Source organism: Saccostrea echinata, unplaced genomic scaffold, assembly GCF_033153115.1.
Source record: "Saccostrea echinata isolate AGI-Se365-2 ecotype Australia unplaced genomic scaffold, CSIRO_AGI_Sech_v1 ptg000005l, whole genome shotgun sequence".
NCBI lineage: Eukaryota > Metazoa > Mollusca > Bivalvia > Ostreida > Ostreidae > Saccostrea > Saccostrea echinata.
This window is the reverse complement of record NW_026889754.1, coordinates 12,181,302-12,205,237: the sequence shown is the minus strand read 5'-3', so window position 1 is coordinate 12,205,237 and position 23,936 is coordinate 12,181,302. Positions and strand designations below refer to the sequence as shown.

At 33.0% G+C, this 23,936-nt stretch overlaps 1 protein-coding gene and 1 long non-coding RNA gene across 3 annotated transcripts; one reads left to right on the top strand and one right to left on the bottom strand.

Annotated features, from left to right (window-relative positions):
• The first annotated feature begins 11,962 nt into the window (after window positions 1–11,962).
• Window positions 11,963–14,729, top strand: LOC133180060 (uncharacterized). Of its 2 annotated transcripts, XR_009720264.1 has the most exons (5): window positions 11,963–11,975; window positions 12,070–12,191; window positions 12,461–12,550; window positions 12,774–12,852; window positions 14,685–14,729. It is a non-coding gene; the product is annotated as an uncharacterized LOC133180060 (long non-coding RNA). The 2 variants fall into 2 exon arrangements; XR_009720263.1 differs by lacking the exon at window positions 11,963–11,975 and having other exon boundaries at window positions 11,997–12,191.
• Window positions 14,730–15,718: 989 nt separating this feature from the next.
• On the bottom strand, window positions 15,719–16,679 carry LOC133179662 (uncharacterized). Its single transcript, XM_061314362.1, has 2 exons — window positions 16,421–16,679; window positions 15,719–16,314 (listed from the first exon to the last, which is right to left on the bottom strand). The coding sequence occupies exons 1-2, from the start codon at window positions 16,677–16,679 to the stop codon at window positions 15,719–15,721; spliced, it is 855 nt and encodes a 284-aa protein (XP_061170346.1).
• Between the last annotated feature and the right edge of the window lie 7,257 nt (window positions 16,680–23,936).

Genomic DNA, 23,936 nt, shown 5'->3' with positions numbered 1-23,936 from the left:
AAATAAATGTCAAAGCCAAAACAATCAAACAAAATTTAAAGAAAAGAAAAAATCGGAAAGCCTATTTTATGGTGGGAGGCTCTTCTTGTCGATAAAAACAAAAGTTTGGGCAACCAGCCATGCAATTTTTTTTAATTACCGGTATGTATTTTAAATCGTCAATTAATGAAGCTTAACATAGTTGCGTACATATTTTTATCACTTTCATTTTAATCAAGTACTGGATTGAGATTGAAAGGGTGGGGATTTTTTTTTATACCTACATGCACATGATGAAGAGGAACACATGTCAATCAAGATTTTAACTCTTTGTTTTACATGTACAACTTCTATTATATCATGTTTTTGCAAGTACTTTCTTCGTTAAGCATTAAGTACAACATGCAGCAGGCAACGGTTAGACAACGTGTAATTTATTAATGTTTTGCATGAAGCACAGAAGCGTGCGTCTATAGTTTTCCGACAAAAATGAGCCTAAGTTAAACCATTCCAATATATATATATATATATATATATATATATATATATATATATATATATATATATATATATAAACATATATCATGTTTTCCTTAAATACAGTTTTTACGACATAGTACATATAATACTGGTAAATAAAATATTGAAATTTGATCAACCTCGACCTATCCTTCTCTTTTCTGAAATATTCAAAGGCTTTTTGAATAAATAATAATACACATATTAACCTCTAGTTATTTGTTTCGAATTAAATTTCATCCATACACTGTTACACGAATCTATAATGGCAAGAAATCTAATCAGTTTTACTCTTCGGAAATAAAAGAGTGTTTTCTGTCATACTATACATAGTAAATATATCTGCTTAGCCTTAGGTAACTAGTCCTTGGGAATTCCAGTAAAAGAATACCCAACATTGTGATATAATGGTAAACATTGTTAAAAGAAGAAGTGCGAGCGAGTTTACTTGTCTTCGCCGCTAGATCCTTCATAAAATTAAGCGGTGATCTAGCCCTGAGCTTGATCACTTCAGCGGTGCTATTTTTACGCAGTACAGTTAAGGCTACACATGAAGATAATATGGTAATGAGGTCATAATGAGGTTTGACGTCATGACAGTTGCTCCGCCTTGATAGATCCATATAAGGAAATAGAGCTTAAAAAAGCTATTTAATGATGATTGCGAGAATTTGTAATGAATGTCTGTATTTTCAGGTTTAAATAAATAAACATTAGTGATTTTCTCTTATATAGTAACAATGCATCTTCGAAATAATTCTCTTTTTATTGTGTCGTTTGGCTGCATTCGGCTTCAGCCAAGCGCTTGCACTCGGTGACACGGAATGTTGTTTACATCTAAAAACGTGGCGACAGCAGCTGAGGTATGCAGTGGATAAATGCAACAATCAGGCAATCTTTAGAGAGAATAGGGATAAAATAAGAGACCTGGGCCTTGTTTATCTTTTTGATGAGAAGATGATGACGTTATTTCGGGAAATCATGGAAAACTGAGACGATCCGCACTACCTCCCTAGGTCCCTTTCTGTTCATTAAGGTGTGTATCTGCATAGGCATTAACATGTAGACATACTATTCTTTACATCGATGTAAAATAACCTTGAACATGTACAATAAGATGTATTGTTACAGTCCTTCACAAACTGCAATGCAGTGCCTTGTGTGTACCCCCCCCCCCCACACACACATACACAAAAACACACACATTATGAAAGTTGCACACTTTTAAATATGCAATGATGTTGTCCTTTGGCATACATGTACAAACATGTAACATAATATAAGCACAGCACGTCATGATATCAAATAGTATAATTTAGATGCAGTCACACTTACAGTGTATTTGTGAAGTCAAACTGCACAGTGTACAATGTATGTGCACTGTACATACAAGAGTATAAGACCCTATAAATTTTAATTTTTACCTCTGGCAATCAAAAATATGTGAATTTTAAGATTTCAGTTTTTACCAGTGCTTCATATTTTTAAATTCATCATAGAACTTTTACTATCTATATCACTAGGCTGTAAATTTGTAGAATTTCTACATTAATGAAGATAAAATGTTTGAATTTTCATTTGTCTGACTACATGTACATTAAGTCAGTCTGATATGTATATACATGTATTTATGTACTGTTTATATGTATAATTCTTTTGTCATTGTAGCTGTCACAGAACTGGTTAAAACTAGCATTTACATCAGCTAGAACTATCAAAAGAGATGCATCAATTTCTCCACTGGGTATGATCACACTAAAGCATTTCACATTAATTTTATAGTATGCCAGTGTTAAATATTTTTTTTTAAATGTTGTATAGGTGAAAGAATTAAATGTTATCTCTAGTATATTGATTTTTTTTTTACTTAAATTAAGTATAGCTACCAAATCTACTTTTGCAAATGTCATAGGTTTCAATTTCCCAGAAAAGTTTTGTATCAAAAGTTTGTTTCCATTTATTTTATGAATTTCAGAAAATATAGTATAGCATGGGTTGTTTTGTACAATGCAATGTCATTTCATTCTACAATAGTAATCATTATGTTTTTCACTCATTACATATATATTGTGTTGTAGCTACTCCCAAACAATTTGAACAATTCATTCAGGCAGCAAGTGTTTCCACCAATAAAATAAAAAGGTATGCTCCATATAAGCTCTAAACCATACATATTCCTAGCAAGATTATTGTAATGTTTTGATAATAAAAACAGTAGAGTCATGTATATGCTTTCCATGTTACTCAATGCATTGTTTTGAGTATCACTTTTTAAAAACACCAATGAATCTTCCATAATGGTATTTCATTTTGTTTTCAGAATTGATTTCATCCAGAACTGTTTGAACTGCGGACTGTTTAAAATATTTGCACCTGCTCAGAAATCCCTTCACAGCTTGTCTTTGAATTTGAAAGGCTGTTTTTAATTAAATAAATTTTCTAGACAACTAATACTTTGAATTTTTAACAGTACAATGGTGTGAAAGTTTGAAGGCTGTTAAGATTTGAGTATCTTTACTTGCATGTATTCTGACAGGCGCGTACAGTAGCTGCTTATACGCAAATACACATCGTTTACAAATTTAAAAAAAGGGGGGGGGGAGGGAGAGATTTGTTAGAAGAGAAAAAATATCAATACCATCCAGCAAATATTTCTGTTTCAAATTATTTTATCTCATACTGTTTCGATTCAAATTCAAATTCTATTTTACCATGAAGTATTTAACTTTGTGTTAAAAACAATATTACAATGTCTTGAATTTTCTAAAGAAAATCGAAATGGCATGATTTTGAATGAAATATTTGGTAAAAACCATGAGCTTCCATGGACTTCGCCCCTGGGCCCTCATCTGGACCCACTGGGGGTCTCAAAGCGGACCCCAGCCGTTCTCTGCGTACATTTCACTTCCATTCTGGTGTGCGCCTGTCTGTGTTTTGGGGTACAACAAGATCTAAATTTCAGCATGTATATTGTGTTCACCTGTTCTTTAACAGAGTATCCGTTTCTGTATTACAAAGTTTTTACTATGATTATCTTGTTTGCGCGTTGATTGATAATTACTCAAAAACGTGAGACTAAAGCCCCCCCCCCCCCCCCCCCCACGCCGATATGATTTGTGCTACAATACCCAAATAAGTAAAACCTGATGTAAACACTGTTTAATAATTTATTTTTAACATGCCAGTAAGTATATGGTATCAAAGGAGCCAGAGGCAAACTGGTAGGGGGGGGGGGGGTTTAGATCTATAGAAAGGAAAACAGGTTTATTAAATACAGGAGTACATGTAAGCACCCCAATCCCTTCCTTCTGTTCTTAAAACTTTTAACGTAGTCTAGAATCCATAAACAGTTGAAGGTTTGATAACTAAAATAATCACATATGAAAAAAAACAAAACAAAACTACTAAGTTCTGTTGGAGATATTTTTTCTGTGTGTCTACTGAGGAAGAATAAATGTTTAATCATTGATAGGGGCTGTCTATTTTTTATTTTTATTACAAGTGACTGAATCTTTCAATATTTTTAACCATGGGTATTTTCCAATTTATTTGCATGATGTTGCGGCAAATTGTAGGCGAACGGAGGAAATGCGGTAGGTGTTAAATACGTCTTGTGTAGCGTATAAAAGAACGAAGATATACAAAACAAAGTAAAGTCAAAGATTTTTTTATGCATACCGTTTTGATTTAGTGAAATAAAGCCCAGCGCAGTCCGTAGGTCTTTGTTTAAAATTTGCGAGGTACACAAACTCTACTAAGTACCACAGAGTTATCTCCCATGCTGGGTCAATGATGCGTTTGAAAACTATATTTAGAATGAATGTGTTAAGATTTCAATTTTTAATCAAAAAGTGCAAGGGCAAGGCGACAACCCAAGAAGTAGGTTTTTATTTTAAATTCTTTATTTTACTGTATAGTTTTTAAAAAGTGATGCTCATTTCTTTGTAATTCATTAAGCAATTTAAAATTTCCGATTAAATGATGAAAAATACCCTATTTTTGAATACTGGTGTTTGTTTTCAATGGATAACTTAAATATCTCAGAAATCTGACTGAATGAGCATCAGTTTTTCGATAGGATAGATACCAAGGGACACAATGAAACCTTGTGCAGTTCAAATATTGTTTGCCTTGCCCTTGCACTTTTTGGTTAAATTTGACATTTCATACTCTGACCTGAAATCGGAGCTCACGTGACTTTAGAGGCTCACATGATGACAAAAAATACCGATATGAAAAGCGATGGACAAACTCTTCATAAAGCCATTAAGATATTTTAGATAGAGTTTCATGCTAAAAAATAAGACGGTTGAACTTTAAGTGTCTCGTTTTTGGTGCCTTTTTATAGAAAATGTTGCCTTAACTGTACTGCGTAGAAAATGCACCCTATCGGAATTTGAGATGCCATGAATAGAAGATCATAATGCCGATAGGGGTAGTTGATTGGAAGACTTCCTGTATATGAAGACTCCCCCTAACAAGCGCTTGCGCATGCGCTTAGCGCTTAAAAAGTGAATGAAATCGTACATCTGTATCTTCTTTTATTATAACCACATGCATGCACATTCAAATAAAGACATCTATAAAAAATACTCCCTGTTTGTAGATATACAATACGCACTTTGTTTTCACCAAAATAAGTCTTTTCTTGGTTTTTTCTCTCTTTAAAGCGTCTATGAATCGTTCGAAATCAGCAGTACTTCTCCCACTAGTATGGGTTGCATTCCTTGCACCTTAGCATCCCTAGCTGGTTTTGGTGGTCCTCAGATAATTGACAAGGAATGACTGTTTCCTGTGGGAATGCGAAAGTTTACCTCATCAAGGATTGTCACTAGGTGTTCCCATTGCAGGGATTTACTGAAAGTCCATCAAGAGTTGGAATAGTACCATTCTTGAACTTTCTGATGTTTACGCAGGAGTATGGGCTGCCTATGCTTACATAGACATTCCTCCTAAATGGAAATGGAAGCTGATTTTCTTCTGATCCTTCATTTTTTCGATCACTTCTTCAATCTCTCCAATATCATTTAGCAGATTTTTCCATCTGCTCAGAGATGGACATTGTCCTTTTTCATTTGGTTCGTCGTCATCGCAGAAAATTCTTAGGTCTACCGTACTTGAAATTCATTTTCGCCTCTGAGAACTCGCGCCACTCTTCCCTCTCCATGTTCGCTTTTATAGAGTGTAACAGCCATAGTAGGTAAATTCAAGACAATGAATGTCTTATTTGATAAACTCCTGAGATTATATACAAAGTTCTTAATTTTTACAGAACTTGTCTCTATGGATATGAGAACTTTATTTTAAGTCTATTTTAAAACTTGCCACCACTTTGCTCATTAGTATCTGTTATGCGTAAGGTCTTAATATGCTTCAAGACTGACAACAATATTTGGTTTCTTTTCCCCCTCCAGTTTGATTCATGGTGTAAACAATGAAAAGAACAATTCCTCGACGGATTTATTACTTCATAAAAATACAAATGTTTGCGTGACATTTCCCCTATGGTGCGAACTCAAGAGGGTATGTCTGTTAGTAATTAGCATCGAGAAAGGAAAAAAGAAAACATTTATACTTATTTTTTAAGACTTCTTTTTTTTTTCTTTCAAATGGTACACTGTGAATTTCGCAGATTAAAAATTCACATACACCACATTTAAAAAATCTAGAGCTTCTGTTTGTCTTATAAACGCTTTTATACATGTACATCTTAAAATGACAGGCGGTTTGGTCTTCTTCTAATTCTGCTAGATCTACGGAGTTGGTGAATTGTTCTTGAATTTCCTCCGGTGGAAGTCGGAGTTCGTCTCCTTGATCGCGAGGACGGAAAATCTTTTGCGCCACGCAGAGGAGAAAGATAATCACAGAAAGATAACAGTTCATTCAAGTTTAATTATGAAGATAGATATAATTTAAAGAGAAGAACGCGTTCAGTCTTACGCCTAACCGTGGGGTTTGGAGAGAGTTGGAATCATGTGGGAAGCTTTTTTTCCTTTTCACATACCTTAACATATATGTGAAAAATAAATTATAAATTATCTTTCAATAAAAGAAAAAGTGAGCAAGCTCACATACCCCACGCTTCCCCAAACTTGACAATGCAACACGTAATGAATGGCACAGTACATTTTTAAATACACAGTATAATTCAAAAAGTTCAAAACTTCTTGCATATAAGGACATTCAAATCTCTGTATGCTTCGTGAGCTGTGAAATATTTAAGCAATAATTTAAAAATAAGAAACTAAATCTGAAGCATGATAATCTTCAGTAATATTTAATTTCCAAAAAAATGTTTACATTACTTAAAATTCTACAATTATCTACAATCTCACAAGCATTGAAACTTTCATTTAATAATTTTAAAAATAAAGCGAAAAAAGAAAACACGACAAATTTATGCAATTTTTGATTGATTGATTGATTGTATGTTGTTTTACGTTCCATTCGAGAATTTTTCACTCATATAGAGACTCAACATATACTGGTGAAGAGCTTCTATTAATATATTACGAATTCAACATAAGAGTGAATAATTCTTCAAAAATTGATAAGGATAAATTGAAATATTACTGATATCTCAATTTAGTTGATATATTACAGGTACCTTTGACTAGATTTGGTAACTCTTTCTGTGTCCTTGCAAACATAAAAGCAGTAATTAATATAGCGGAGATGTTGACCGTCTTCGTAATTACGCGGGTATAGGGATCAATCACTAACACATAGGTTTTGGTATTTTTTAAGCTTAATTGATAAATAAACGTCTATATCTTGCATTTAATTCTGCCACAAAGTAGAGGTGCGATGATACCTATAAAATATGTATTGTTAGATTTCACCCGTGCGTATCACTCAGTCTTATCTTTATATAATAAAGGGACTTAGTCTAGTATTGTTACGATAGTCGCAAAAATCGTCGCTTAAGGCAGCACGTCAGCGTCAATCAATAGAAACCTTTAAAATCGATAGTCGCTAATTGTTTTTTTTCTTCAAAATATTATTTTTTAAAAATAAAAACTGGTTTATCTTTTTACATTATTAGAGGACGTTAATTCCTCAATTTTTGCAGGGATGTTTAATTGGCATTACCCGACGCCAGGGGCTATTATTTTTTTAGCGTCGGGCTAGTGGTTTTTCTGCACGGAGGAGTCCCTAAGCTAGTAAACATAAGTAATCAGAGATTATTGAGCTCACTTCAACGAATGTTGTCTTTAAGTAAGGCAAAGTCCCACACGAAGCTAATAATCTAGTTGTGTGCATCCCTAGATGCAACATTTATGCAATTTTAGTCTGATAGGGCTTGCAGTTACTTGGGAAGGTACTAGTAAGGTTTCAGCTAGCAGTTGTTGTATCTATCTGAAACAAAGAAACATCATAAGCATTGTTTTGACCCGTGAAATTTATAAAAATGCCTGCACTACATCACTACTGCACTGCACATTCAAGTTCTTATTAGCCCCTGGCAGGACTTTCACCTGCAATTCCAGAGATGGTCAACGGCACCAGATCTGTAACAGGAAATGAGAAAATGTGTGGCTGGACTGGGAATCGAACCCGGGACCTCTGCATCACTAGTCAGGTGCTCTACCGACTGAGCTATCCAGGCCGATATCCACGTCCAAACCAATACACTATAATTAGATGGCCCTAAACCAATGCTGTCGAATCATTTAACTCGTGGGAAACAATTTTCGTGATTTGCGTTTATTTTAAATGATCGTGGGGACGAGCACAGTGCTACCTCCGTATATTGCCAACTTTTGTCCAAGGCAATTTTTGGCATTATAACGAGGTTGGCAAAATAACGAGTTCTGTCATAAATTACAACTGTAGACTATCAAAATAAAATTAATAAATATTTATAATTTTTATGTAATATTTTGTTTATGTTACTTGTGTTTACAAAAGCACAAAACGCGAATTTCGTTTCTTTTTTAAAAAGTCATTGTTTTTTGTTTACCATAATTTTGACTCAAACATTGCCGTAGGAACCGGGGGGGGGGGGGCCTCCCCAATAATTTTGCCGATTTATAGTATACTATAGAAAATATGGCTACACAGCTAATTGTGCCACGTATGTGTAACGTATGGTAGCACATACCATATGTTACACATATGTGAAACATACGTAACACATACGTATATTCCAACCGCACGTTACACGTACGTGGTATAACGTATGGATAACATGCGTGTGACATCATACGTTTCACATAACGTACGTGAAACGTACGGTTGGAATACACGTACGTGTTACGTACGTTTCACGTACGTGTTACATATGGTATGTGCTACCACACGTTACACGTACGTTTATAAACGCATGGTTTACATGTGTATTGTCAACCACACGTTACACATACGTTAATGAACACGTGGTTTACATATGTATTGTCAACCATACGTTACACATACGTTAATAAACGTACGGTTTACATGTGTATTATAAACCACACATTACACATATTTCACACATAGGGTTTACATTTATTATCAACCACACGTTACACATACGTTAATATATGCATGGTCTACATGCATTAAAAACCACACATTACATGTACGTTAATGACAAGTATGAGTGTTATCAGCTATGTTACATGTAGGTTAATAAAAATTGTTTTACATGTGTGTGAAAAGCTGGCTGTGTTTGAAAAGGCTGTATATTTTCTATATTAATGGTACTTTTACATACATGTACGATAAATGTAGGTCAACTATAATTGAATTCAATCCTTTATATTTTTGTTTATTTCAATGTCGTTTAATTAATAACTACAATTATTATTTAAGTTTTGTTAATAAGTGAAAAAAATCCCTAAAAGTTTTATTGTTGCTGGGACTATATTTTATTCTTAAATTGGTGACATTTTCAAATACTGTAACAGGAACTTTTTGTACAAAAGTACACCTCAGACCAAATACTTTTTTTTTTTACTTAATAGTTCAGAGTGAATTTGGAGAACTAATCAATATAATCTTAAACAATCAACATAAAGCTTAAAATAGCTATCTAGCTTTCTTAAGCTATTCAAAATAGCTTGATAAAGCTATTTATATGCAGGTTTTCACAAAAATGTTATTTGTACAAAATAGACAAAAAGTCGCAAGTATTTGACTATTCATATATGTAATATGGGTTATCAAATCAACAACCCAAATCAGAGATAGTTCTAACATTGCAGCATTTGAATACTCTTAAGCAAAAGATGAATTTCCATTGTTAAGGTAACTGCACACTACCTTGTGTGAGTTGAGGCATGGATAAGTATGATTGCTTCTCATTGTACTGAATTATTACCAATCAATTATCTTGTTGACCATAATTGGCCTCCTTTATAATTTCATTGAAGAGGTAACTGTATCAATTGCTTTATATAGCCCCCAAAACTTTTAGAACTTTGAGTACAAAGTCTCTTAAGGAGACGCAGTTTGATGAGTGATTTTACATGCATTATTTTCATAAGAGTTCAAGGTTGAATATCATCACTGCACCTAGGTGCGACTTTTTGTACATACTTGGAAAATAACTATTTGAGAAAAAAGTGGGATAAAATAGCTAAATCAAGCTCTTCCGAATAGCTTAATAAAGCTATATAGCTAAATCAAGCTATATAGCTTAATCAAGAGATTGTGCCGGACCTGATCAATAACCTGTAATTCATGAAACAGAGTATTGCGACCAACTTGGGCCAAGTATAAAATCCCTCTTAAAACGGGACCCTAGATCATAAGTTGCGTGGATTTTAATCATTATACTGCAATATATTTTAAAGATTTAACTATTTTTTTTTCAAAAAAATAATATCATATGATGATCTATGATGATGATTAAAATCCAATCACCTCTGAAAGCTCACAGGTGCAGAGCTCCAGATAAGGTGCGTATTTGCAGAAATACGCATTGAATTTTACAAAATACGCATTGAAAATTAAAACTGGGCGTACAGTTACGCATTAGCAATCGTAGATAAGCATTACACCACAAAAGTACTGCGTGCGACGGTTTGAATAATAAAAGTACGACTTAGCTAACGATATGAATTGAGGTTAACTCAGTGTTTGATTTTTCTCAAAACGAAATACTGATGTAAAAGCGTTATATTAATCAGGAATATTCAAGTAATGGCGACGTCGATTTCCATTTTTGGAGAAAGAATCAAAGATTTAGATTAAAATCTTTAAATAGAAAGACTATGCACTAGGCATAGTTACATTACTTTTAAGCACACAAAAGCTTGTGTCGTCTATGCAAGATGTTATTAACATGTATAACAAGTGTAATACATAAGTAAAGAAAACAATGTTACCTAGAAAACAAACGATAGTTGGAGGGAAAAAGTCTTAGCTGGAGAAAAAATGTTTGTACTGCAATGTTATCAAAGAGGACATGATGTGTAAGGGGAAAACCCCCAATGAAGACCATATTAAAACCATATCGAAAAAACGAGCTCTACTTAATTTCAAGACCAATTAAATAAATAAATTGCTGTAGAGGGACATTACGCATAACATGTATTTGAATTTACCGATCAAGAGTTCCCTTAGATTCTCTAGAGTTTTCTGGTTAGTAGGACGGTTTGTACACAACGTTTTTTATGATGGGTTCATCTGATTTCTCTCAACTTGCCATATTAATGAAGATTTTTTTTTCTCTCGGTTTACTCTTGTTACGATATCATCTTAAATAAAGGAAAAGTTTTATGTGCCTATGGTTACTTTACCTACTGTATGATCTTCCTTCTCAGAAAAAAAACATTTCTCAGTTTTAGCAAAAAGTCTAATGGGTATTTTTAAAATTTATTCAAATGAATGCCGGAACTGTCCTTTGTAGTTTTTTTTCCTTTCCTCTTCTTAAACACTTATATTTCGATAACAAGCTCAAAATCAAAACATTATATATTAACAAAATAATCTTTAATCATGATCTGCATTGATTTGAAAATCAGGGAGTAAATACACTTTGAGGTAAGAAATTATCTGGAGCTCTGCAGGTGTGTGCATTGTTGACTTGTGCGTGTTTTGCGTCTTTAATGTTCCAATTTATTTCACATTGTTTACCTTACGTCCACTTGCATGTCTGACATGGAGTAATCATTTGGCATTGGTGAATAATTTACTCTCAGAGCAGTAACATAGTCTACATACAAGTTCACCAATCTCGTAATGTGTATATCGGATATCGGTAGAGGCACATAAAATTGGACTCGATCATCGGTAGATATAATCATTCCGAATTCAGGAGCAAAAGCTGAATTTGAAAAAAAAAAAGAAAATCACGATAATTTCACAACAGAACTCAAATGGAATTCACCTAGATAGATATTACATAATTATACAGTTGGTAGCGTCCGTATAACAAAATGTACGTTCCGGAATTTTCACCTCGATTATTTTTTACGTTAACGGGTGACGTCACTGGTAAGAAGTCTGACGTCTGCAAGACAGTGTCTGGAGTAAGGCTAGGAATAACGGTGAGGAATATACATAACATCAACAGTTATTTATTTACTTTATATTTCAGACTGTGTTGCATGTAAACTAACGGGTGTGTTTCTTTTATTTTAGTGTATAACATAATGTAAACTTAGTTTACCAAATAAGTAAGAAAATATTGACGCAGTCAACTGTCTTGGTCAGCACCCCAGCCCAGGTGTGAATCAACACTGGCACATTATATCAAAATTAAGGTGAGGTATAAAACATACTGTTATAAAAAATATTTATTGCAAGATTTTTTTAGCCTACCAATAAGATGCAATAAAACCCTTGATGGAAAAAGTTCCATCCACCCAATGTATTTCTTTACAAAACATGTGGAGGAAATATAAATTATCTTTTAGGGCAATAAGGGTGTAACACTTATTTTTCAGATGTCTTTTTCATACAGTCCTTATGAATATAAATAATGTATTTTGAGATTGTGATTTTTTTATGTGATTTTAAATGTACACTCCAGGATGGTGGCTGAAGCTCATCTCCTATGTAAACACCTAAATGCCAAGTCTGGACTTCAAAAACAGATTCTGAAAGTTTAATCAGCATTATGGTAATACTCTTAAAAAAGAAATCAGATTTTCTGATCCCATTGCTTTTATACTTGCAATTTAATACATATAATATCATGTAATGATGTGCATTACATTTCTATCACAAGAGGAGAAAATGTTAAATGTTATCAGTAAAATAAGTAATTTTTCATATTGTTTGTTTTGCTGTACAAGTCTGAAATGCAATTTTTCTTTAACATATATTTTCTTTTTTTACCCAAGGACAAAAAGTATATATACACTTCGAACAGACACAAAAACATATAGGTCCATGCCAAGCTATGAAAGATTTATGCTGAGGGTAAGTTCTATTATTATATAGAATTTAATTGTCAGACATAGGGTTATGTCTAAAATTTTACTGTTGTATTTATATCAGTGATAAGCAATATTTTGCACCTGAGCTGACTTAAATGTAATCACAAAAAAATGTTTAACTAATTAGATAAACTGAGTCAATCATGACCTATTGCTATCTGTTTTTAGCTCACCTGAGCTGAAAGCTCAAGTGAGATTTTGCTGATAACATTTTGTCTGTAGTCTGTCTGTCTGTCTGTAAACTTTCACATTTTTGACTTCTTCTCCAGAACCACTGGCCTATTTCAACCAAACTTGCCACAAACCATCCTTGGGTGAAGGGGATTCAAGTTTGTTCAAATAAAGGCCACACACTCAATAAAAGGGAGATAAGAAATAGTGAAAATTTAGTGGGATGTTTTAAAATCTTCTTCTCAAGAACCACTGGGCCAAAAAAGTTGAAACTTATAGGAAACCTTGTATGTCAACGTGTAAATTCAAATTTGATTAAATCATGAGCCCCGGGGGTAGGTTGGGGCCACAATGGGGGATCAAAGTTTTACATAGGAATATATAAGAAAAAATCTTAAAATATCTTCTTCTCAAGAACAGCAAAGCCTTGTTTAGTCATATTGATAAGGAAGCATCATCAAGTAGTGAAGATTCAAGTTTGTTCAAATCATGACCCCCCAGGGGTAGGGAGGGGCCACAGTGGGGGATCAATATTTTAAAAAAAAACTTTAAAATTCTTCTTCTCAGGAATAGCAAAGCCATGAATAGTCATTTTGAAATGGAAGCATCCTCAGGCTGTGTAGATTCAAGTTTGTTTAAATCGTGATCCTCTGGGGATAGGATTGGACCATAATGGGAGATCAAAGTTTTACATAAGAATATATAGGAAAAAAATCTTCTCAAGAACAGAAAAGCCATGATTAGTCATGTTTATATGAAAGCATCATCAGGTAGTGTAGATTCAATTTTGTTCAAATCATGAACCCTGGGGTAGGGAGAGGCCACAATTGGGGATCAAGTTTTTACAAAGGCACATGTAGGGAAAATTTTTTAAAAATTTCTGCTCAAGAACAACAAAACCATATGTTATATTAATATTTCTTATGGCCGCGGTTGTGTCATCACCTTGACCTAAGGTCATTTGGGCAAGTTCAAGGTCTCTGACAGAAAAAAAATCATAATTCGTGTTTAAACAAAGATTGCTTATGACCTGAAGGTGTGTCATGACCTTGACCCAAGGTCATTTGGACAAATTCAAGGTCACTGACAGAAAAAGTTCATAATTCGTGTTCGATCCGTATCTTTCCTATGGAGAATAATTTTGGATGTTGGGAGTATCCACTTCACACAAAGATTGTTTATGACCTGAGGGTGTGTCGTGATCCTGACCTATAGTCACATACTGTAGAAAAAATGGATAAATGATGCATCCACACTTTCCAACAGAGAAATACTTGAAAAATTGTTATTAATTTTTCAATGTAATAAAAAACAATATTATTATTAGTATTGCTGTTTTACTAGGCTATCCCAAAGTTTCATTCATTAAAAAAATATAATAAGCAATTACCGGGAAATTTTCTCTCTAAATGTATTAACAATTTTTGAACATCTTTTAGATCCTAAAATACTAGTATTAGTGACTTGGCATCTTCTCTGAAAAACCCATTGGAGGGTATTTGTCCATATTGGACAGTTCTAGTTTAGTTTAAGTTCTAAAGGGAATCAACCAGGAGTTATATGTAGAAAATAATAATGTTCTGAAAAAAAAACTATGTGTTTTTCCATATGCAAATTCATTTAATATTTTCTTTTTCTTTACAGATGAAAGGGAATTGCAGAAGAATGAATTGATGTTAACATCTCAACATCTCAACATTAAATTTGGCTTAAATTTGAATATGTCTTTTGTTGTGATTGCCTAAAGAGCAATTAGGATCAGGAAATTTGAGGTGAAGGATATCCAGATATGTGCCTTCAAAATGTGGATCATTCAACAGATGAAAAGAAAATAAGCCCCTGAAGAAAATTATGTCAAATGCATGAAATGAATATTTTAATTGCACATCATTTTTGTTTCACGTATGTTTACAATATATATGTGAAAAAGAATGTTCGGTGGTCAAAACATATGTTTAACCATGGTTTGGCACATGTATGGTACTTATACATTTATCATATGAGCGGTGCATTTAACAAACATGTTAAACGCATGTTTCTAAAAACATACGTTACACACACGTTGCATGTACGTTATTCATACGTGAACCATATGAATAACGTATGTGTGCAACACGTGTGTAACGTATGGTAGTCAATACGTATGTTAAACGTACGTGTCACGCATGATATTCATATGTGTGAAAACGTACGTTTAACATACGTGGTGATTTTTTCATGTGATACGTACGTGAAGTCAAGTACGTATCACATACGTTTAACGTACGTGACATGTACGTGGCACAGTTTGCTGTGTACTACCGTATAACTGGTTTTTAATGCGGGTGCAAATTTTTGCGATTTGATCCTGAAATAGGTATATTTATTTTTGGCGATTTCACTTTGACAATAAAGTCTATTTTTATTGAATTTTATTACTAGACATTTAAACAATAAAGTCTATTTTTAGTTTTTATTGAACAAACCAAAGCAATTTAAAATATTACATGTCATAAAAATATTCATATTAAAATACATAAAACACATTACAGTTTTTTAAAAATGGTTAAAAATATTAAAATACATTTCAGAAAAATTTCATTAAAATATTTCCATTAAAATACATTAAACACATTAAAACTATAACACAATCACAGTGTTAAATCACATTCACAATCTGTTAGAGAGCAGCTTTTGAATTAAGATTTTCTGCACACTTCAGCAATGCCTGCTTTTTCGAACCCCTTAATTACCATCTCTGGTTGGCTTCTTATGTCTTTGTAAGTTTCTACCAGCCATTTAGCACCAAGCGGTTTTAGAATAGATAGACGGAGGTCAACAGGTTTCAGTGTTTCTATGTCGACACCTTTGTCAAGTTGCTTTGAAATACAGGATGCATACCATCGCTGAAAGCGCTGTTTCATTTTGTCTTTCACGACTTTTTGAATGGAAAGATCCATGGGCTGTAACTTGTCCGTCGTGCTTGGTGGTATATACACAATTTCAATATTCTTTGTTTTCAAATCATCCACGAACTCTCTCGACATCTGCGCTCGGAAAACATCGAAAATACACAGTGACTTTTGAGTGTTAGGTGGCCCAAGCTTTTTCTTGGTTTTATCCATGTGAGGTACTAGAACTCGCGATGTGTATTCCATCTGTGTGTCTGTATTGGCCCAATGATTAGGACTGTGAGTTATGTTCCAAGCCAGTGGAAAATCATACTCAGGATGACAAGCAGAAGTTTTCCCCTGGTATATGACTTGTGGAGCTAGAAAATCCCCACTCAATGTGACTAAAATGATTAAAAAATGAATTAGAAGATATCAGTACAGTTAATTTTGTTCTGTTTTTTTCCTTGATACTACAAGCAAAATAAGATTGATAATTATCTACATTACCTGCGAAAACAACGGTGACTTGTCTTTTGTCATCAAGACCAATTATGGGGACTCGCTGGGTGCCCTCCACCTCCATTGTCCATGAGCTGACAGGTACATAATTGATACCGGTATGGTCCCAGTTGTATATTAACTCGGGAGGAATGTCATGTTTTTTCACCACACTGTTTATTCTTTGTAAAAACTCGTCTTTAATTTCAGAAAATTTGTCATCTGTGAACTGAATTTTTGCCGTGCAACTGCCCCTTCGCTTAACCATATTCATCCTAAACAACACTGACTGGGCCCAGCTTTTTTTCAACGTAATCGGTCCGCCATTACAAGATAGTAGCTGCTCGTCATGGGCACGGACAATGCCCTCCGCAACGGCAATGCAGATTGCTGTGTTAATAACAGCCCCCGATTTCCTTAATGAACGAATGCAAGTTTGCACGTCGGAATCCAGTTCGTTACCGAGTAAAACTTTTTTTACCCCGCTTGCACGGATTCAATTCAGAAATTTCACAGTTCTCGCCGTCTGAAAAATCAAGTTTACGTTTTGGAGATTTGAGCTCCGTGTTGTATTTATCAAGTAAATTTCTTACAGTACTTTCACGTGTTTGTGCCCCCTCAATAATAACGTCGGGTGACCTTTTTTTGCTTGTCTAGATAGTGCCCACTCCTAACTGAAAATGTATGGTTGTGTCCCCTCAAAGTGAAATTGCTTCCTACGGGCCTGTCAAATAAAAAAAATGAATACTCAAACACTTATTAATTTTCTGTTCTGCCCTTCTTTCGTCAAGAAAATATCGTCCTCTAAGAACCCGAGAACATTGTCGATACCAGTCTTAGTTTCTGACGTTGACGGTATATAGTATATACATATTTTGAGGTTCATTAATTTGATAAATTGCATTGACAACCAACTAAGATCTTAAGAGGTGTGTACTTCCAATAAGAATTTCAAAGAATTTTATACTTTCCTTTCGTACTAAATTTTCCAACTACTGACGTCATTGAATTGAATATGGATACAGATATCGGTATAAGAAAATATGAATGTTTATGATCAGAAAAAAGCTTGACATATATTAAAATCACATGTATAACTTTGAAAGAAAGTTTATGTGTGTATAAGAAATTAAGTTTAGGTCTATATCCTGAGTTCTTGGATTTAATTGACAATGACAAAACATCAGAAGCATCAGACAGTAACAGGTGTGTGTTGCTGTTGTTGATTTTTTTTTCTTTTTTGCATACATAATATATAAATAAAGACGCTCTTTGGAAAGTGTAATATTCCTATTCATTTCATAATGAGTGAATTAACCGTGAAGAAGTAGCTTGACAAAGTGTGTCGAAAAGTAAAAATATTCTTCTATCATATACTTTAATAATAAGTGATATTTAGATTAGATTCATCACTAACAATAGTATGTACACATCACCCTGCGAAGGAGTTTTTCGAGGTTCTTCTGGGGTGTGTTCAGCATAGCGAGCGCTCGCGGGTACTATCGCTCCCGAGGAGAACCTGTCTGCTGAACGGACGCGAGCGCTCGTTTATATCCAATATGGCGGACGTTTACGCTGAAAATCAATAATGATTCTAAAATTGTTGATTTTTTTAAAGATTAATCGCTACGCCCTTACTCCCGGGATGCACGATCGAAGGAGATTTAAATTTTAGATGCCTTTTTACCATTACGACAAACCGAAAATTGACTAACATCAAAGATGACAGGAAAAGGTTGCAAGTACGAGATAGAAAAAGACTACGACAATCGGGACTTTTTTGTCTCTATAAGTTTGAAAATAAATACAGAGTAACAAAATACAACTGCCCTAACAAACAAAAAAATACTACAGTAAACTATAGTTAACTATAGTTTACTACAGTTAACTATAGTACCAAAGTAAAAACTTTGGAACTTTGACTTACTATAGTGAAAACTTTGGAACTTTGACTTACTGTAGTGAAAACTTTGGCACTTTGATTTACTATAGTGAAAACTTTGGAACTTGATTTACTATAATGAAAACTTTGGAACTTTGACTTACTATGGTGAAAACTTTGGAACTTTGATTTACTATAGTAAAAACTTTGAAACTTTGATTTACTATAGTGAAAACTTTGGAACTTTGATTTACTATTGTGAAAACTTTGGAACTTTGATTTACTTTAGTTAAAACTTTGGAACTTTGATTTACTATAGTGAAAACTTTGGAACTTTGATTTACTATCGTAAAAACTTTGGAACTTTGATTAACTATGGTGAAAACTTTGGAACTTTGATTTACTATAGTAAAAACTTTGGAACTTTGATTTACTATAGTTAAAACTTTGGAAGTATGATTTACTAAAGTGAAAACTTTGGAACTTTGATTTACTATAGTGAAAACTTTGGAACTTTGATTTACTATAGAAAAAAACTCTGGAACTTTGATTTACTATAGTGAAAACTCTGGAACTTTGATTTACTATAGTAAAAACTTTGGAACTTTGATTTACTTTAGTTGAAACTTTGATTAAGTACGATAAATCCCGTGGAATTATGTTTTTGATTCCCATTCTTTACATCTTGTGATATTTCAAGTTTAAGATTCATGAAAGCTTTAGAGAACAGTTTGAAAACCCGATCCCTCCCCTAAAAGAATAATGTACAAGATATGAATTTTAATGTAAAAGTTGTCGCTTGTGTCGATAAATAAGCAATATTTATTTCAATTGTATTTAATTTTAATGTTATGCAGATGAAACGTAAGTCTTATTTATGGAGAAAAAATATTATATAATAAAAAAAAATTGTGTCATTTAGAATTAAAATATCTGCTTTATCAACTTCAGTCAACATGTATTTTTTTTTTTAAATTTATGAATGTAAATATTGCATTTGAATTAACTACTTTGTATATTTTAATAAAGATGTACAACAAAAACCAGCCCCAACCAACCCCATAAATAACCCCTCACCCAAAACGGCTAAATAATAATAATAAAGAAAAATAATAAAAATACATAAGTTGTTAAACTAATGAAAAAACTTTGAAAAAATGATTAAATATAGGGAAAACTTTGAAACTTTAATTAACTATAGTAAAAACTTTGGAACTTTGATTTACTATAGTAAAAACTTTGGAACTTTGATTTACTATAGTGAAAACTTTGCAACTTTGATTTGCTATAGTAAAGATTTACTTTGTGAAAACTTTGGAACTTTGACTTACTATAGTGAAAACTTTGCAACTTTGATTTGCTATAGTAAAGATTTACTATAATGAAAACTTTGGAACTTTGATTTCCTAAAGTAAAAACTTTGGAACTTTGATTTACTAAAGTAAAAACTTTGGAACTTTGATTTACTATAGTGAAAACTTTGGAACTTTGATTTACTATAGTGAAAACTTTGGAACTTTGATTTACTATAGTAAAAACTTTGGAACTTTGATTTACTATAATGAAAACTTTGGAACTTTGATTTCCTAAAGTAAAAACTTTGGAACTTTGATTTACTAAAGTAAAAACTTTGGAACTTTGATTTACTATAGTGAAAACTTTGGAACTTTGATTTACTATAGTGAAAACTTTGGAACTTTGATTTACTGTAGTTAACTATAGTAAACTATAGTTTACTATAGTATTTTTAGCCGGGCTTTGCTGAAAGCAAAGTCCTGGCTGTAGGCATCGTGATCGACTGCCTTACTATAAATAGCACATGTTCAGAAAAGTAAACAAAAAGCCTAACAGCGTCAAAGCAGACGCTTCCGATAAACAAAATAGTGACATTGAAAGACCATACTTAAACAAATATTTTTAACATCTCAATCTACGGAAATGTTAATTGATCAATATTTTTGTTTGAGAATTAAATTCAAAGAGGAATTAGATATTTACTTTATTAGGGTAATCGTGATATAACAATTTGTGCACATACGCTACTGAATGCATATTGTAATATTGCTATTTTCAATATGCGCAGGCTTTTCGACAGGTTGCCTATATTGAATTGTTAAAGAATTTCATATCGTTTTCGTCGATGTTATGTGAGTGGTAATATTCTGTTTTTTCTTTCAGCAAATAAATAGATAACTAAATTGGAGTTTGAAGAATTAATTACTTTGCGTAATGCCTGAATTAATTCGCCTGACAATTGTACATGGTGTGTCTGGTGTATCTAGTCGGCGATAAAAGTACTGTTTGTTTGAAACTTTAAGAATATCTCTAAAAATATGTGTATTTCTTTAACTATGAATTACATAAATTATTAAACCAATATGAACTTATTTTTTAAATTAAATTCTAATTCAAATCTATCTGAAGAAAAATCAGCAAACATCTGGTTCAACATTCTTTTAAAAAAAAAAAGTTTGGCAATTGACAGACAAATATTTTTTGTAAAAAATTAATTGTTTTCTTAAAAGTTAAAATTAGTGACCTTTATTGTTTAAATTAGTGACATTAAATAAAACAAATGACTTATATATCCCCTCACTAGCCATATGTTATTGGTAGAATTTAAAAAAAAATGTATGACATTTTTTGTTCGTTTACTGATATTTTAGCATAATTAGTCTGACCCATATTTATTTACGTCCGTGATGCATGTATAAACAGTATTATTATATACCAAGCAGTGTATCACTCAATTTTACTGTAGATTTTGTACAATCACGTGACGGTGTGATCCGACTTTCCGGATCACCACACTGTGGTTTTCTGAATCCATATCACCCCCCTCTGAAATTGATGACGTAGTACACAGAAACATGACGTTATTTTTCTTGCGCATCAAAAAGTCCCTTGACAGAATGCTTTGTTACATGGAAAAATATTAAATAATTGATCTCAGAAGTTTTCAAAACTATATCTTGCTATAGTTGTAAGGGGGTATATAATAAATTTATCATTATAACAGTAACTTGATCCGAAGAGCCGTATCACGTCTCGTTGACAGGTGCGGATCATCAGATCAAGATGGGTTATTGTTAATCATAATCATACAAACTCTACCTGTTAAATATCAATGGTCAGAAAGAAAGATTTTCAAATATGTATTATTTTAGGATTAGACAATACACCCGAACATATTAAAGCCCGTCTTTCAGTACTTTGATTTTGTTAGGGCATGTCCAAAAGGGACAAATACCCCCCGCTGGGCCTTTCAGACAAAGTGCCAAATCACGAATATTTTATGGATCTAAGAGGTGTTCACAATTTTCTTACAAACATGTAGAGTGAAAATATAATTGCTCATTAATTTTTTTTTTAATTAATGAAACTAAAGTGCAACATAATAAAATATCAGTACTAATACATTGTAATTACATTGTTTTTATTACATTGAAAAAATAAATTGCAACTATCTGTCATCTTTGTGAGACATGACACTGCAAATTGATTGTTGAAAAAAATCATATTATACAAAATCAAATTAGTCTTGATAACTTTATATCAAATTCATTTTAAAAATAAAGGGCTAGTCATCCAGTAACTAAGTGCTTTAACAGACAATAAATTACAATTAAGAGAATTAGAGATCTTTCATTCTTTGCCAAATTCCCAGGAGATATAGATAACACATGCCTGATCAGTGATGCCCTAACAACTTCCAACACCAAACTCATTAATTTTAACTGGATGCATGTCCACTCATTACTCCCAAGGGACAAATGGATTTACTCTATCTTCTGTGAAATGTAAAAACTCTTTTTACTACTTGATGTTTTTTTTTTTATTTTTAATGAGTAGTTTTTAGCTGTAGTTCACATTTTGTATAGATGTTCCAGATTCTGTCTCAAACCTTAGACAAACTCAAAATGACTAAGTCAATAAAAATGAAAAAAAAATCACCTGTAAAATGCAGAAATATTACCAAATAATGTTGAAAATACAAGTTGCACATCTTCATAAGGTAAATAATAAGTGTACAAATTTTCATACACATCTATGTAATAGCCTTTGAGAACAGGTCCAGACAAACCACATAATAAAAATGAAGAAAAAAAACATGTAAAATGCAGAAAAATCATCCAATCATAATGAAAATACCCTTCATATGATGAATACCGAGTGTACAAATTTTTAGACAAATCCTTGCAATACTTTCCGAGAAACGGTCCGGAAAAAATCTCGTCTACAGAGGGCAGGGTGATTCCAAAATACCCCCCTAAACTTCGTTTGCGGGGGGGGGTATAATAAGTGGTCCCATTGTCGTATATCATAATCGTCTGCTTCAGATACATCCAGCAATGGCAAAATATTGTAAGGAGACGTTATTCCAATGCACGGGCTGTAAGGTCATTTTTTTTTATTTTAGTTTTTTATGATTGTCAAAATCATAACTGTCCAGTGAACCGCCCTCAGAGAGAGGTTCTTATTCTTAACGATGTAGAAATAGAGGAGCACGAGAAAACCACTAGGTAAAATATGTGTAAATCATTTATAGTATATATCAGAGTATCCTTGCATTAAACATTGACTTCAGTTTTTAAATTGTCTTTCAATAAGATGTCATTGAATCCCTTATTTTATTTGTGTCACTGGTACGTACCGGCTTCCGTACAAATTCGTATTATAAATATATGTGCTTTTATACGCAATATTACTGCGTTTTACAAGAAGATTGGGTTGAATCGAATAAACGCAGTGTTTTTCATTTTAATTGCAATATTATTTTTCCCTTTTAGCTGGTCTTAACGGAAATCCACGTCGAGAAGAGGATTCTGAAGATTAAATAAAAGCAGCACAATTGAAATTTATTTGTTGTCAAATGCCTGTTATATGATGGAATATGGTTACAGAGTTCATAATTTTTAAACCTTTCATTAGCTCCCTCAACATGGACTCTTCTACGTCCGATTTTATAACACAATTTCGCCTCTTCTCTGGTAAAGTTTTATAGGCTGCAATAAGGAATGTTATTAATTGTCATGCATGAAATTATTGGTATTAACTTACAGAAAATAATAAATTGCATTATATTTGAAAAGTACCTCTACAGCAGACTTTGATGGACTGGTTTTTGAAGCTGGGTTTTCTAGTCAAATGTCAGTGTTGTTAAAATTACATAGCTCCCTTCTTCAACGGGACTATCAGCAAAATCTCTCCACAAGGCACCATATCTCCAGAAGTGTCCTTAACAATCAATCTTTTGAATGTCACTTTCTCTCCTCTTAATTATAATCTCAACCCCTGTGTGGTAGATTTTGCTGCCTAAATTAATAACACATTTAAACCGTATGTTAATTATACAAGAAATTTTTAAGGAAACTAGTACAAGAACTTCCTTTGTAGAAGAACATAGCTGTAGTAAATATTACCATTACTTACTAAGACAACTTTGCCTTAAACGGAGACAGTTGTTTTCAATGGAGATGTTGCAGCTGTGGGGATAGATATGCAATCTGTCTTTTTATATGCAGCCTCCTTCTTTTCAAGTGGAACGGTTTTAATGCTGGCATTTGTTGCAAATACATTTGGCACTTGTGTGATGACCAGGCTTCTACAAGCAACAATGGCAAGTTACGAAGAAATGAAAGA